Below are 13,786 nucleotides of genomic sequence, written 5' to 3' on the forward strand. Positions count from 1 at the left end.
AAGTAAACAAAACGTCTCCTCGGCAACGACGTGCAACACGTGACTCTTAAAGCGACAGCGCTTATTTTCGTTGCGTTGGGCTCATTGTCATAGTCTACATTTGTTTTTCTTGAAATATTACACCCTTATAGATTTTTCAAATCAACTTTTTTCTCTGAATTGATCTGACAACTTTTATATTGAATGCAAATACAAAAACAATGCCAATAATTTAAAAAATGTGCAATATTCCATCTTCTATACCGTTTTACCCAGTTGAGGATCATCACAACCTGGACAGAAAACAAACTGAGATTTGGGGTCATCACTTAACACCACATGTGTTTTTGGCTTAATTCAGTCACATAATCATGACAAACAAAAAAACGATGACACTGACAGGACCCAGATGTTTCATTCACCTTTAATGATACTGGTTTGATCCATTGGTGATGTTGCAGTTATCACATTATTCCACAAAGTGCAAAAAATACATTTGCAAAATGGACTTTTTTGCATTTTGTGCGTGACTCATTTCGTCGATTGCACTGTAGTTGGAGATGGATGTAAAAACTGATTCCTACTGGAACAAAGGGTTAGGGTTCAAAATGTGTCTGCACAGGTTTTGAGATGGAGTCAGCAGAGAACCATGACTCGATCGTGTCATTGACAGAGATAACAAAAAGCAGATGAAGGGAGAATAAAGTCATCAGCTGAGTTTGTTCGTGGAGTTGAGTATTTCATTCATCACTGAATAGATAGAAATAAAATAAACGTTAGAAAATTGAAGCCACACAACAAGTCACATCCTCAAAATGGCTTATCATATAAATGAAAAACTACTGTTCCCTTTGGTAATCCTACAAGCCAGAAAACGTACAGAAACCCAATGTATATTTGTGGCATTTTAAGGGGCTCAGTTAAGGGAAACCTGCATTTTTCACTTAACCATAATTTCTCCACAAACATAACTTGTCATGAAAATGAAAAATTAAATGCTGCATGCAAGAACCGTGACAACTGACAAGACACAACAAAAAACATTCACACAGCGCATCCATGACTTTTTCATCCCGTTAAAATATGATTAACACACAATTTTGTTGTTTAGTCAGAAATAACAGAACTAAATCCAAATAATTGCAGATGTGCAGTTTTGATAAACCATCCGGTACTGATGTCACAGTGAGAAGGAGGCCGGGTCAAAACTAATTCAACTTTTCACTTCAACACACATTGTGATATGCATACCGACGCAACTGGCACCTTTTTCAACTGCACAAACAAACATCTGGAGTCGTTCCAGGAGAGACTTCATTGTCTGTCAGTGCACATTTCAGAATCCAATCATACATTTTAGGACGCAATTAGATATTTCATCAAAATATGACTGATTCCAATTCAGAGGACTTTTCCGAGGGGCGTGACCTTCCCTTCAAATCTTCTGGGTAAAGTTCTCGGGGAAGACACCTTTGGTAGAAAGATCTTTGTTCTGCAACCAGCTGGACTCCAGGAAACCCATGAGCCAGCCGTCGTCCTGCAGACACAGGTTCGTTTCAGGCTTTACGGGTTGCAGGAGTGAGATTTTGAGCTCCATGTATCAGGGAGGATAAATGCAAGAGGAAACCAACCTGCTCATCCGGATTGTCGAAGGCCACAGCCAGCACAATGTCGCCCATCTTGAGTTCCAGCTCATCGCCGTCAGTCGCTGCATACTCGTGTATCGCTTTCACCTGGAAGGGAACCCACATCCTCTTCTCACGATGGGATAACGATTTGATAGATTTTCTGGCTCCACTGGAGGTGATTTGTCCTGATAACTGTCACATGACCGAAGTGCCTGGATGGATGACATGTTTGTGTATAAAAAGTTGACTGACCTTGTAGATGAATCCGGGAGGAAGGTCGCCATCTGAGCCGTTGGTTACCGCACTCTGCACCAAAACAAATGTGCAGAAAATTGCAGGTATGTTAAAGAAATGTCACATAAAGATGACGTAGTGAGTTTGAGAGGGAAACACTACAATGTACGCAGAACAAAACGGGAATAAAAGTGTGGAAGACAGAAGGAAACACGAGGATTTCTAGGTCTTGGACGACCTCCCGTTCTACTGCGGTTCCACCCGACTCTACCTCGTCGTGGCCCCAGCCCCCCTGCCCCACATCGGCACCGCCGTCGTCCCAGCTGGGCTCCGGGAACGCCCCGCCGTCGCTCCAGCCCTCCGGCCCTCCAGCGGGCTCCGGGTCGTCCCAGCTGGGCTGGGCGGAGCCGTCCTGGGAATCCCATCCGCCCGGCGCCTCCTCTGGGAAACGATCCTCGTCAGGTTCGGGGTCCTGCTCTGCTGCGGGCTGGTCTTGCTTTAAGGTCAAAGGTGACGGCGTGTCGCCAGGGATGTGGAGGCGGGAGGAGGTGTTGGTGCACGGATTGGGTCATGGAAAGTGGAAAAGTGGAACACGGAGGAGCACGAAGATGGAAAGTATTCGGTGAGGAAGGAGGCGCAGGGGAGAGCAGGGTATCGACAAACCCAAGAGAGGAGGAGCCGAGGTCAGCTCACCGTTTCAAGACGTCAGAATAAAGACAGAAAGGAGAGAAACTCTGTTCCCCAAGAGGGAAAAATCCATTTTGCTCCAAAGAGGATCTGAGACAGATGAACTCTCTTACCCATGAGTCCCATGACGGCGCCTTGCGAGAAGCAGTGAGGAACAAGACAGAGACTTTAGACGTTCTGCAGTTTACCTGAACAGGACCTGACAACAGGACATTTCTAAAATCAAACGTGTTGAAATTTGTTGCTGATCTGGATCTAAAACACAACAAACCTGAAATTACCACCGATGAAAGTCCTCAAAGAATCTGATGTAGTTATCAACATTCACATGCTGACTAAGAAAACAAACATGCATCAATCCATGCAATAAACACAAACAAACACACACACACACACACACATTTACATGCAGTCAGAAGTTTGATTTGAACGCTGACTGAACGACAGTTTCCCGTGTAAATTGAACTCTTACAAAGTCATCTTCATCTCACTGTCATCAGATGGAACTTCAAGATGAAACCCTGCAGTTTAGATTTAAACTGATTTAAAAAAAAAAAAAACAAGTTTCATGAACCTGCATGTAAACAGTGTTTGACCCTTCAGCTCCACACATCTTCCACTTTTACAAACTGCACGCACCTTGGGAGCTGGAAATACAACGGGCTGCAATATGTCAACATCCCAGTCCAGCAGGTTCACCCCTGAGCAGGGCTCACGCTGCCACACACACACACACACACACACACACACACACACACACACACACACACACACACACACACACACACACACACACACACACACACACACACACACACACACACACACACACACACACACACACACACACACACACACACACACACATTTAACTGACAGTGGTCCTTCTTCACGTTAAGTGACCTCAACATCAGCGGTCTTGCAGCTGCCGTCATGCAGACTGCCGCCGTCAGTCTGACCTGTGGCGTAGTAGTGGCGTTTGCGTCGGGTTCCGCAGCCTCGTCCTCCAACGCCGGCTGCTGCTGCTGCTGCTGCCTCTGGTCTGGTGACGGCGTCAGTCTGGGTGGAGGCCGGCTGGGTGGAGGCCCGGGCCTCGGCACCGCCAGGAGAGGTTAAAGCAGTGGTTCTCAATTATTTTCTGTCATGCCCCCCCTAGAGGACAAAAACATTTTCAGCCCCCCCCCCCCCGAATTGTACTACCATTGAGAACCTGATAATATTTATTTATTTATCTGTATAAACCACGGCATGAGTTGCTGGCACCAGCATTCTGCATACAATCGCCTGATTATCAAAATAAATTAATAAAATGAGCTGGAGGCCCTTTTTTTTATCGTTCAAGCATGAATAAAGACACTAATACTGAAAGTTGCGCCTGCCTCACGCCCCCCGACACCCCACCACGCCCCCCCAGGGGGGCTCGCCCCACCATTTGAGAAGCACTGGGTTAAAGAAAGAAAGACCACGGGACACGCAGGCGCATGCAGAGAGGAGGTCACATGATGTCATGCTGTGAACTCGGCTCGTTATTCTCAGATGACATGAAGAAGTTCAATCACTACATTTATTAGTAAAACATGACGTGGGGAGTCGATGGATGCCGTTTGTAAAATCCTTCTTAACATGCATGGTGACACAAAGCTGCTGGGGCCTTAATGCCATGTTGTTTGTTTGTTATTTACCTTTGGTGCTGAGCTGGCTGAATCGCTGTGGTTGGCCTCCTCACTGAGAAAAGAGCGAAGAGATGCTTTCATTGTGGTTTAAACACAATGAGCATAAACAAACATGCAGACCGAGACAGAAAAAAAGGATGTTTGTTATCAGGAATCAATAAAAGAAATTCAATTATTTTAATCCCTCTGAGCTAAAAATTGTTACTCATTCAGCCCACAAACCTTATGAATTGTGTAATTTCATGCGAAAGGTTAAATATCTATTAACCCTGCTTCTGCAGTGAAATATTATTACATCACAGAAGGTCCACATATATAATCATGCAATCACTTTCACTCTTCACACAATAATTCTCGATAAAGCATTCAGATCAATTTAACCTTATATACACTTTAAAACTTTGCTGCAAGTAAGTTTCTTTTTATATCGTGTGAAAAAAGCCTATTTCTACATGACTGCATATTGTTTTTGTTGTTGTCAGACAAACGGTGTAAAACACATTGACACTGCTGAAGCTGAGAAATCATAAAAAATTGAGTAAAACTGCTCGTATATGTGAATTATATTGTGGCTGATTTTATATTTTAAATCACAAAACTAATATATTTCTTTCAAAATTGTAAGTTTTGTCTACAAATGACTGACAGAGGAAAGATCACAATCTTTACCTCATGAGAAAATGTCTGATGTATTTTAAGTCTGTTAGTACACAGGTAGAATCAGACGCGTGCAGTGATTTCAGTCAAACAGCATGAATCGGGCACCAAACGCTCTCATGCTCTGCAGCTCGCTGTGCAGCAGCTTTTACCTCTTTGCACCGTCGCCGGTCGTTGCTGCTGAAGTTCCATCTTTTCTGCAGCAGGAGGAACATCTCTCATTTCCTCCACACAGTGACACACCTCTACGCTCTAACAGCATCTCTCTGAACTTACTTGAGCTCCTTCTGCTCTTCCAGTTTGGTCATGATGTCGTTGAGGTTCTGGCTGAGCTGCGGAGATTCACAGAGCGGAGAAAAGGTCACGGACCGACTCACCAGTCCGACCCGATGACGGTGGAAAGGTTTCGGCTCACCTTGCCCATTTCTCTGTGGAACTTTTCCTGATGACCTGCCAGGCTCTGGAATGCGTTAACATAGACGCCGACACGACTGCACGGGGGGGAGAACACGCACACCGTCAAGCATTTGGGTCTCCGCCGCCAGCGCGGACGCTGCAGGAGACGCCGGCCGGCCACTCACCTGTCCCACAGGACCGGAAGCTCATCTTGCAGCTCCACGTTCAGCTCCTCGAAAATCCTCTGAGCTCGGCCCAGCTCCTCCTCCGCCTGCAAAACACACAGAGCATCCGCACGTGTGTGCGTCGGCAACACCGACTGGCGACTGTGTGCAAACCAAACATGGAGGGTCTCATTCAGGAGCTACAGGGACAAGAGACTCAACCAGCAGACTTAAACAGCAGATTTGATCAAATGAGATAACGAGGCCCTGCAGACATGATCAGCAGTGGAGTGAACTGTAATTGTATGGATGATTTTTCTGTTCTCATTGGAGGTCAAGGTTCTTCTTCAGATATCTCTGATGGGTCCAAATCCTTCTTTAAAGATCTTGTATTAAGGAATAGGCAAAGCGTATCTTATTAAAATGGTTAAAAAAAAGCACAAGAAGCAAACTGGACCCACATTAAAAAGAAGAACGATGCCTCACAGTGTGCAGAACACAGTTTAACCCATTTTTTTTTTTTTTTTATCATGATCACAGTCTCTGCTGTGTTTTTAAGTAATATAAAGTAATAGGTAGTGTAAGTTACCCACAATTCCAATGAAGAAAAGTCACGAATAACTGAAAAACAACATGTTTGTGAAGCATCACGTCTCAGAGCTGATCATGTGGGAAAATGTGCAGGAGGGATGTGTGAAGAAGAGGAGGAGGAGGAGGAGGAGGGGGGAGGGGGGGTGAAGAAGAGGAGGAGTGGGGGGGGGGGGGGGGTGTCAATGATGAACCAGAGTTTCACCTGGTTGTAGGAGAGGTTAGTCTGAGCCACCTGGTGGGCTGATATCAAACCCTGAGCCCAGCTGGGAGCCGCCATCTCCAACAGGGCTGCTGGCTAACCACACACACCATGCAGGAGGGAACCAGGCGGAAGAGAGGACAGAGAAAGACAGGAGAGCAAACGACAACAATTCAAGACGGACATGTTAATCAGCGGTAACGTCTGTGAGAGTCGGTCATTCAACACGTTAGTTAGCTACACATCACCGTCGATCTGGAGCCGCGAGGGCCACCACACGGGGAACTACAGTCTCTCCCATCCACCATAAATCCTCCACAAACACACGTGTGTGTGTTACCGCCACTGTCGCTTCCAGCTTCTATCAATATCTAGTTTCTAAATAGTTTAAAAAAAAGCTTTTCAAACAGAAAGTTGCTCTAAAATCCAAACAAAACAACAGATTCATTATTTAATCCCCTCAAAAAAACCTTTTATTTCCACGTTTAGAGATTTCAAGCATATAAAAGCAAAGTACAAGAGACGACTTATGAAAAAGTAGACATTTATTGACGACGGTGCGTGTTCTACCCGTCAAGACTGACGTGGAACTGGGGGCCAAACATTTAGTGTGAATGTGTCATAAGTGAGTTCTGGGAGTCCGAGTCACACGTGCATCCAGGTTCTGGTTTTATTAGTCGGAGGGAAATGTGAGAGTATAGGTGTGACTCCAGATCTTTAATTCTGTAGATTTGTTATTTGTTACTGAGGTTTTGTTTCATCAGTGAATATAAAGTTGACCTGATGTTTATTAATTATAGAACACACACACACACACACACACACACAGCTGTTTACCTTGGCGATCTTGGCCTCGTCTTTCTTCTTTCCTTTCTGTAAGGAGCCGAAGTGATGCCGGGCGCTGTCGAAGTCCACCATCTTCCTGTCGCGCTTGGCGATGCGAGCCTGCAGGACAGACGCTCACTTCTGTTAGACGAGCCGAGAATCACCCGACTGCAGCAAACTACAAAAACTCCAGTGTGAGGAAATGCTTCTCTCTCTCACACACACACACACACCTTGATGTCGGGGAACTGATTCAGGTACGTGTCGACGGACAGCAGAGATTTGTCGGTGATGTTCTGGTGGTAGTCCAACCACAGAGTGTCCGTGTCCTGGAGGACGACACATCAGTGTCAGAAAAGCTTCAAGGGGCTCGTCACAGATCGTTTGTCCTCCGTCTACCTCCTCGTCTTTTCTTAGGCTCATGTCTCTCTTTGTCTTTCTTTACAGTCGCGACATTTTTTGGGGGGGTTGAAACAATTAATAATAATTGTGGCCGTTGGGAATGTAATGAAGTGGAATTAAACAGTAGAAGTAGAATCTGTGATAAACAAACTTCATTTCCAAGAAAAGCAGCTCTCATCATGTGTTATTACACTCCTGGCTGCAGTTATTACAATATGGGCTTTATTACATATAACTTGATTCCATTATTGGTCGTGACACATGAAAGATGGAAGAGGACGTTTGCTTCAGATGCATTAAGTTGATTTTTGGACTTTCTACACAGCCCATGTGGACGATCTGACCCGTCCTCAGGTATCTGCTCTAGAATTAACATAGCAGGTCTACTTCCTGTCCTCCAGAGCTGCACCAGCGTGTCCCACAGTCACAGTGACGGAGGCCAGGACGCCACACCAACAAGCTGACTTTGTCTGGCTTACAGTTCAGTTTGATTGCGACCTGGACGTCACCGGTTTCCTCCGTCTGACGGCGCCTGTGGGACAAGCTGGACGCTCCCTGTCCTTTTACCTCCAAGTTATTGTCCATCTCCTTCTCTATCATCTCCTTCAGGGTGAAGGACAGACGCATGCAGTCAGGAAAGAGAAAGTTTGTTAGCAGGCGGGAAAAGATGAGCTGAAGGAGGAGAAGAGCAGCGAGAAATCAAAGCAGAGCTCGGCGGCGGCGTTTCACCTCGGCCAGCGTGTCCATTTCCTCCTTGCCGAACCAGTCGGGCTCGTACATGTCGGCGAGGCAGTCCTGCAGCCGCCGCGACGCCTCGTGCATCGCTTCAATTCAAACACACCGACATAAACACAATTACCACACACTCTTTTGCATTTTTTTTTTTTGTCGAGGTTCAACGATGTTTAATGCTTCGTCCTGGCAAAAGGAAAATGTCCGGTTTCATTGCAGGCTTGTGAGGCTTTGCAGTGAATATGATGGATGATGGACTGACCAGATATTTACGGTGCACTGAGCCGCTTGCAATCCTTATTTGGATAAATCGGAATAGTCGGATATGTTGCTTTTCTCCATCTCACGATTGTGCATTTAATTTTTTTGTGCTAAATTTGCATCCCTTCATCAGTTTCCTTCTTAGTTACTAGAAATTAAACTACAATTTAAAAACTAACTCTTGTATACTCTCTTGCTGACACTTTATCTGCACGTCTAAAATCTCATATCAACTTGAGCTGAAGTTACATCAGTAGGTTGGGATTGTTTTGCATGACTTCCAGGGCCTTTTCAATCCGTTTGTTGTAGTTTTATGTCTCTTGCAGGTCGGTTCTCATGCCTCAGTAAGATTATCTGCCTCATACATTGTAATGCAGCGTCACGTTGCAGCCTGCTGACGTTAACACGACGAACACAAACACTTACTTTTCACTGCCGCCTGGTAAGCTTTCAGGTCTTTTTGCAGTTTGGTGCCTTCTACCTGAAACAAAACGACTCACGTCAGCATCAAACTGCTCCAATATTCAACTGTCTTTGTAAATCTGCGATGAAAATCTGCTTGTGAAGGTGGGGAAACTTCCTGCCGACCATCTGCTTGTTGAACTTGGACACCATCTCCTCGAAGGCGACATCTCGGGTCTCGTCTGCTTTGCCGAGCTTCTGCAAGACCTGCGAAGAAGACGAGACGCACCGTCACTTCTTCTGTCTGTTCAACTCTCCCTTCATTTCAGCAGCGCTGCTTTTGTTCAGATCTATAACCGGAGGCACGTATTCGTCTATTTTCAGGCTGAACCGTGTGCCTCTCTGCTACGTCTGCGCTTCACAGCAGCTGTGAGTCTGGACGAGTCCTGGCAGAAATGGGTTTAATGCTCATGTTGAAGTAAGGAACAGTGTTTCAGACGTGGCTGCATCATTACATGGTCTGAAAAGAGGCTTCAATCAATCCACCATGCATAATAACTCCCAAATAAGATGAAAATACCCACAAATCAACACAAATATATGAAATACTAGAGTAAATAATGTTGTTGTGATGCTAAAATCATTGAAACTAAAGCAAAACCAGCATGACTTGGTGCAGGATAGCTCCATTAGACCAAACTGATATGAGCAGACGATCCTCCAGAGAACAGCAGAATGCCGTGAAAGATTAAGGAACTAATAAAATCTGACACATAAAAAGAGAAATATATCTGCAGAAAATGCAAAGGAATGATAAACTAGGCAGAAATTACAACAGCCAGAATGAAAAGTCACAACTATATGAGGAATATATTGCAAACTTTGATCAACCAGCTGTGAAATGGACAGTTTATAAAGTCACTAAATGAAATCAGCTGCTTTGGTTTTGGTTCAGTTCAGACCCTCGACGAGGGCAAAGAGCACAGAACGATCTGATTTATGTCTGCGATGTCACCAGAAACACGTCCAACGCCTCCGACAGCGAGTTCGCCTCAGTGCCTGCCTTTTCTTAATAAGGATTATGTTGGTATGTGGAGGTCAAAGGTCAAGGCCTTTGACCCAAAGAAAGACGTAAAGTGATATAGATCATTGCTCTACATTGAGAAAGCCACACACATATTTTACTCTATGAATTTGTTTTTAGTGAAACAATAAATGTGCCTTTCTATGTGTCAGCACATTCTATAAGGAGGAGGCAGTAAAGAAATTAAAGAAAAAAAAGAGGAGGTGTCCACATATTTCTTTTGTTACTGTTTGTGGAGGAAGGTCAGCAGCTAATCTGATCAGATGACTGACTGCAGACACATGGACGGAGCACCTCCACCACCTGCCGCCCTAATCCCGTGATGGACACACAAACCGCCGTCAACAGGACAGAGGGGACTTCCACGCCGCCGCTGAGGCGCTTTAAACGCCCCCCCTCTCATCCAAACACGTCACGCTTTCAACACGCAATAAATCTGCACCAAGAAGGTGGAGGTGATTGTGCAGCAGGAGAGAAAGAGGAGTTCAGGAGACTCTGGTCGTGTGGAAACATGAATTAAGTCTCCAGCGTCGGTGTCCAGTTTCAACCCACAGAAATAAACCCAGGGCTCACACACTGGAGGTTTGTGGGGTATTAAGAGTGATGATGATGAGGAGGAGGGGGGGGGCGCTAAAGATAGACGCACCCTCAACGAGCCCCACCCACTGCAGCGAGGCATGCTGGGAACCCTCAACAGGTGTTCAAGCCCTGAGGAGTTTGGAGTGAAACGCCGGGCGGTGTTCCACATTTTCACGTCCAGAAACCACTGACGGACTTTCTCAGCGCAGCAGCAGCATCAGACCAACTGTGATGTTTGGATGAGAAGGGAGAAGGTTGAACATCTGGAGAGTTTGACCCTCCACCAGGTGCTGCTTCCTGCCGCGGCGTCCCGCCGAGCCTCCGGCTGCTTCCTGGAGGCCGGCGACTCCACCTCCACCTCCTTCTGCTCCATCAACTGCTGGGAATCTTCCCAGCATGCTCGTCTGCAGCACAGCTGACTGGATGAGATTACATCGCTATGGCAACCGGGAGGGAGAGGCGTGTCAGCAGGTCCCAAACAAATCTTCACCTCAAGATGAGGCGATAATGAAGTCGAGTCCCAAAATCCTGCGCTCTCTGAAAACACGACCAGGAAGAAAGCAAGTGGAATTATACTGTGATTACACATCGTAACTCATCTGAACTGGAGACAGACATTCTAATGACGCAGCAGACAGACAGCTGAAGCCAACTCCCTCCTCTTCCTCCTCCTCTTCCTCCCGAGGGAAGTCGACACTCTGACCTTCCTCTTCGCTCTCCAACTCAGCGACTCGCCTCACAAACTCTCTCAGTTCCTTCGTTAAAGTTCTGCAGATCAAATCCTCATGACGCCTTCAATTCGCTGCACAAACCACAATTCTAAGACGCTCAAGGCCTCGTAGTATTTTACATTCTGAGATCTTTCTCCTTCTGTTTGTCATTTCAAATCAATCTATTCACTCTATTGTCATATTTTTTAATCCTTACATCTTATAAGCTCAAGTTTCTTATCCATCAACTGGAAATATCCTCAGAAAGCTAATATTTACATTTAATCTGTAAAATTAACATTAAAACATTAGTTTTAATTGCTCTGTATTTTTACTGATATTGTTTATTTTTGTGTTTTTAGTGCTGTAAAGCACCTTGTGATCTCTATCTGGGAAATGTGCAATATAAATAAAGCTTACTCACTTAAATGGTAAATGTAATATTAAATGTGCAACAAATAGTTTATAAAATGTTAAGAAGCTATAGAAAATAGAGCAGAATTGAGAATTAATCTCCCAGAAACTCTCGAAAACAGTGGTTGAGTCATTTCACATGAATATCTTTGAATATTGGATGAATTCAGTCTCAATAACTCAAACATTTTTTATTCTCCCGTCTCTTATCTGGTTTGTTACCTGAAATCTGATTTGTTTGTAACGCTGACCCCTCACCTCCTCCCGTTTCTTGTAAAGGTGGAGATGCATATCTGGCTTCGCTCCAGATTCCACAACGCGCCGTTTCTAAATCAGCTCCCATGTTAAGACGGGAGGAACGTGGCTGCTCTTTCACGCCACAGCTGCTGCTGCTGTTATTCAAAAGTGAAACACACCATAAGGCCGTCACGCCTTCACTAAAAGCCAAACAAACGCTGGAGGCAGCCCTCCGTCACGTCTCTGCCCGGACGTTCAATAAGAAGAATAAGTGGTTGAAAAGGGAAACGGCTGTGACGGCGTGGCACTGAGGTGATTAGAGGGTAAAACCTCCACAGGCTTAAGAAACAGCAGTGATTAGGACGGACAATAATAACTCGGAGCCCAATGTGCCGTTGATCGGGTCTCATTTGGTCACTTTCAGGGAGATTTACTTTGGTTTAATCTCAAAATAATGCTAACTCGGTGTGAGGATTCACGGCTTAATGAAGGCCGTCAGTTTCAGAAACAGGACTCGCCGATTCCACGGTGTCACGACAGCGTATCACTGAAGTATCCTTCCTGTGTGAATATTTACTGGGATTGGAGGGCAAGAAACTAATAAATCTTCACTGTAATTAAGAAAAAATATCAAAGGTCACTGGGAACCAATGTGGTAGATCACATTTTATCCATTTAGGAGGAGTTTTCCTATTAAAATCTGTCACTTAACACACTGAATATCACAGTTATTAGAGTAAAATCACATTTAGGGCCACAATACTAGATGTTTAACACATCTACATAAAAGTGGACAAATCCGATTCAAAAATACATAAAACCTTTGGGTTTTCATCCTTATTGAAGAACTTGGGAGTCCTTTTGGTCAACTTCAATGCATAACTGTACTGAAATCAAGCTTTTTCTCCCATCGAGCCCATCAAAGAACGTTGATATGAATATATATACAACATATTTTATTATATATGACGGTAAAAAGTGGAGTTCCTCGGTTATTCTCATGGAACACCACTGTAACTGGATAAATGTGTGGTAAACTCAATATTGAAGTGCATTGAAGATGTTTTCACTGTTTTCTATGAGATCTGAAACAAGAAAGCGACTCTAATGGACGAAGCGCCAACAAGTGTCCAGCTGCCGTCCTCTGAAAGTGTTTCCATATTCTGGAAATTAACAGGGAACAACCTTCTGGGAGGAAAGGGACCTTGTCCGAAGCTCCCGTCTTGTAAACCCGCAGCCTGTGACAGACGAGGTCCAGCTGATTTGTTTTTCTCAAGCGTCAAACGTGAGTCCAGACGGTTCGAGGCCACGAAGACAGTGAGGTCAGGTTCCCTCCATCTGTCCCAGTCCCCCCGGACACTCATCTCCGGCTGCACTCTTGCTATTTGAAGGTACAAAGTTGAGGGATCCAGTTTCAGCGGAGGACACCGTGTCCCGCGGCTTGAATGAAAAGTTGCCGGGGCCCGGCCTTACCTTCTCCTGTGCCCTGGTGAGCCTCTTCTGGACGTTGATGGCCAGTTTCCCGGCGGTCACCCCTTTCCCTATCTCGGCCATGGCCACTGTGGAGTCAGGACCTGTGGAGGAGGAGGAGGAGGAGGAGGAGGAGAGGAGCCGCAGGGGGGAAGAGTCGTCCTCGGTGCGTAAAAGCCCTCCACAGGGAGACTTGGCTCGCTGTGCGTAACTCTAATCCCGGCGACAGCTTCTTAAAGGTGCAACGCGTAATTTAATCCGGCTTGTGTGTGGCAGAAGGAGCCTCAACAAAGAGCAGGTGCAGTTTGGAGAACGGAGCAGATACGAGTCCCGTTCCCGACTGCCACTGTTAATTGATGGAGACCTGAGTCAGATATGGAGAGATATTACATTTCATGCTCGCTCGCCCTCTTAAAGGCGCCGCAGATTGTTATTATTAGCCGACAACTGTTGCATGTATGC

General features: G+C 45.4%; 1 protein-coding gene across 4 annotated transcripts; it reads right to left on the reverse strand.

The window, feature by feature from the left end:
- Nucleotides 1–387: 387 nt before the first annotated feature.
- Nucleotides 388–13,691, reverse strand: LOC308147659 (myc box-dependent-interacting protein 1-like). Of its 4 annotated transcripts, XM_080519946.1 has the most exons (16): nt 13,328–13,691; nt 9,017–9,097; nt 8,855–8,909; nt 8,165–8,259; nt 7,267–7,362; nt 7,046–7,153; nt 6,212–6,304; nt 5,440–5,525; nt 5,274–5,349; nt 5,135–5,190; nt 5,011–5,055; nt 4,211–4,253; nt 3,488–3,622; nt 1,860–1,913; nt 1,611–1,712; nt 388–1,516 (listed from the first exon to the last, which is right to left on the reverse strand). In XM_080519946.1, the coding sequence occupies exons 1-16, from the start codon at nt 13,406–13,408 to the stop codon at nt 1,415–1,417; spliced, it is 1,308 nt and encodes a 435-aa protein (XP_080376072.1). In that variant the 5' UTR covers nt 13,409–13,691; the 3' UTR covers nt 388–1,414. The 4 variants fall into 4 exon arrangements, with proteins under 4 accessions (XP_080376072.1, XP_080376069.1, XP_080376071.1 ...); XM_080519943.1 differs by lacking the exons at nt 3,488–3,622; nt 6,212–6,304; XM_080519945.1 differs by lacking the exons at nt 3,488–3,622; nt 5,011–5,055; nt 6,212–6,304.
- Between the last annotated feature and the right edge of the window lie 95 nt (nt 13,692–13,786).

The sequence above is a fragment of the Blennius ocellaris genome, assembly GCF_963422515.1.
Source record: "Blennius ocellaris genome assembly, chromosome: 24".
NCBI lineage: Eukaryota > Metazoa > Chordata > Actinopteri > Blenniiformes > Blenniidae > Blennius > Blennius ocellaris.

What these genes read in the sequence shown, in the direction of transcription:
- LOC308147659 (XM_080519946.1), bottom strand. Translation starts at nt 13,408, where the DNA reads ATGGCCGAGATAGGGAAAGGGGTGACCGCCGGGAAACTGGCCATCAAC. An exon ending in CCAAGTTCAACAAGCAGATG is followed by an intron (nt 8,910 to 9,016) that starts GTCGGCAGGAAG and finishes GTTTTGTTTCAG; the next exon opens with GTAGAAGGCACCAAACTGCA. An exon ending in ACCGGCGACGGTGCAAAGAG is followed by an intron (nt 4,254 to 5,010) that starts GTAAAAGCTGCT and finishes CTCTTTTCTCAG; the next exon opens with TGAGGAGGCCAACCACAGCG.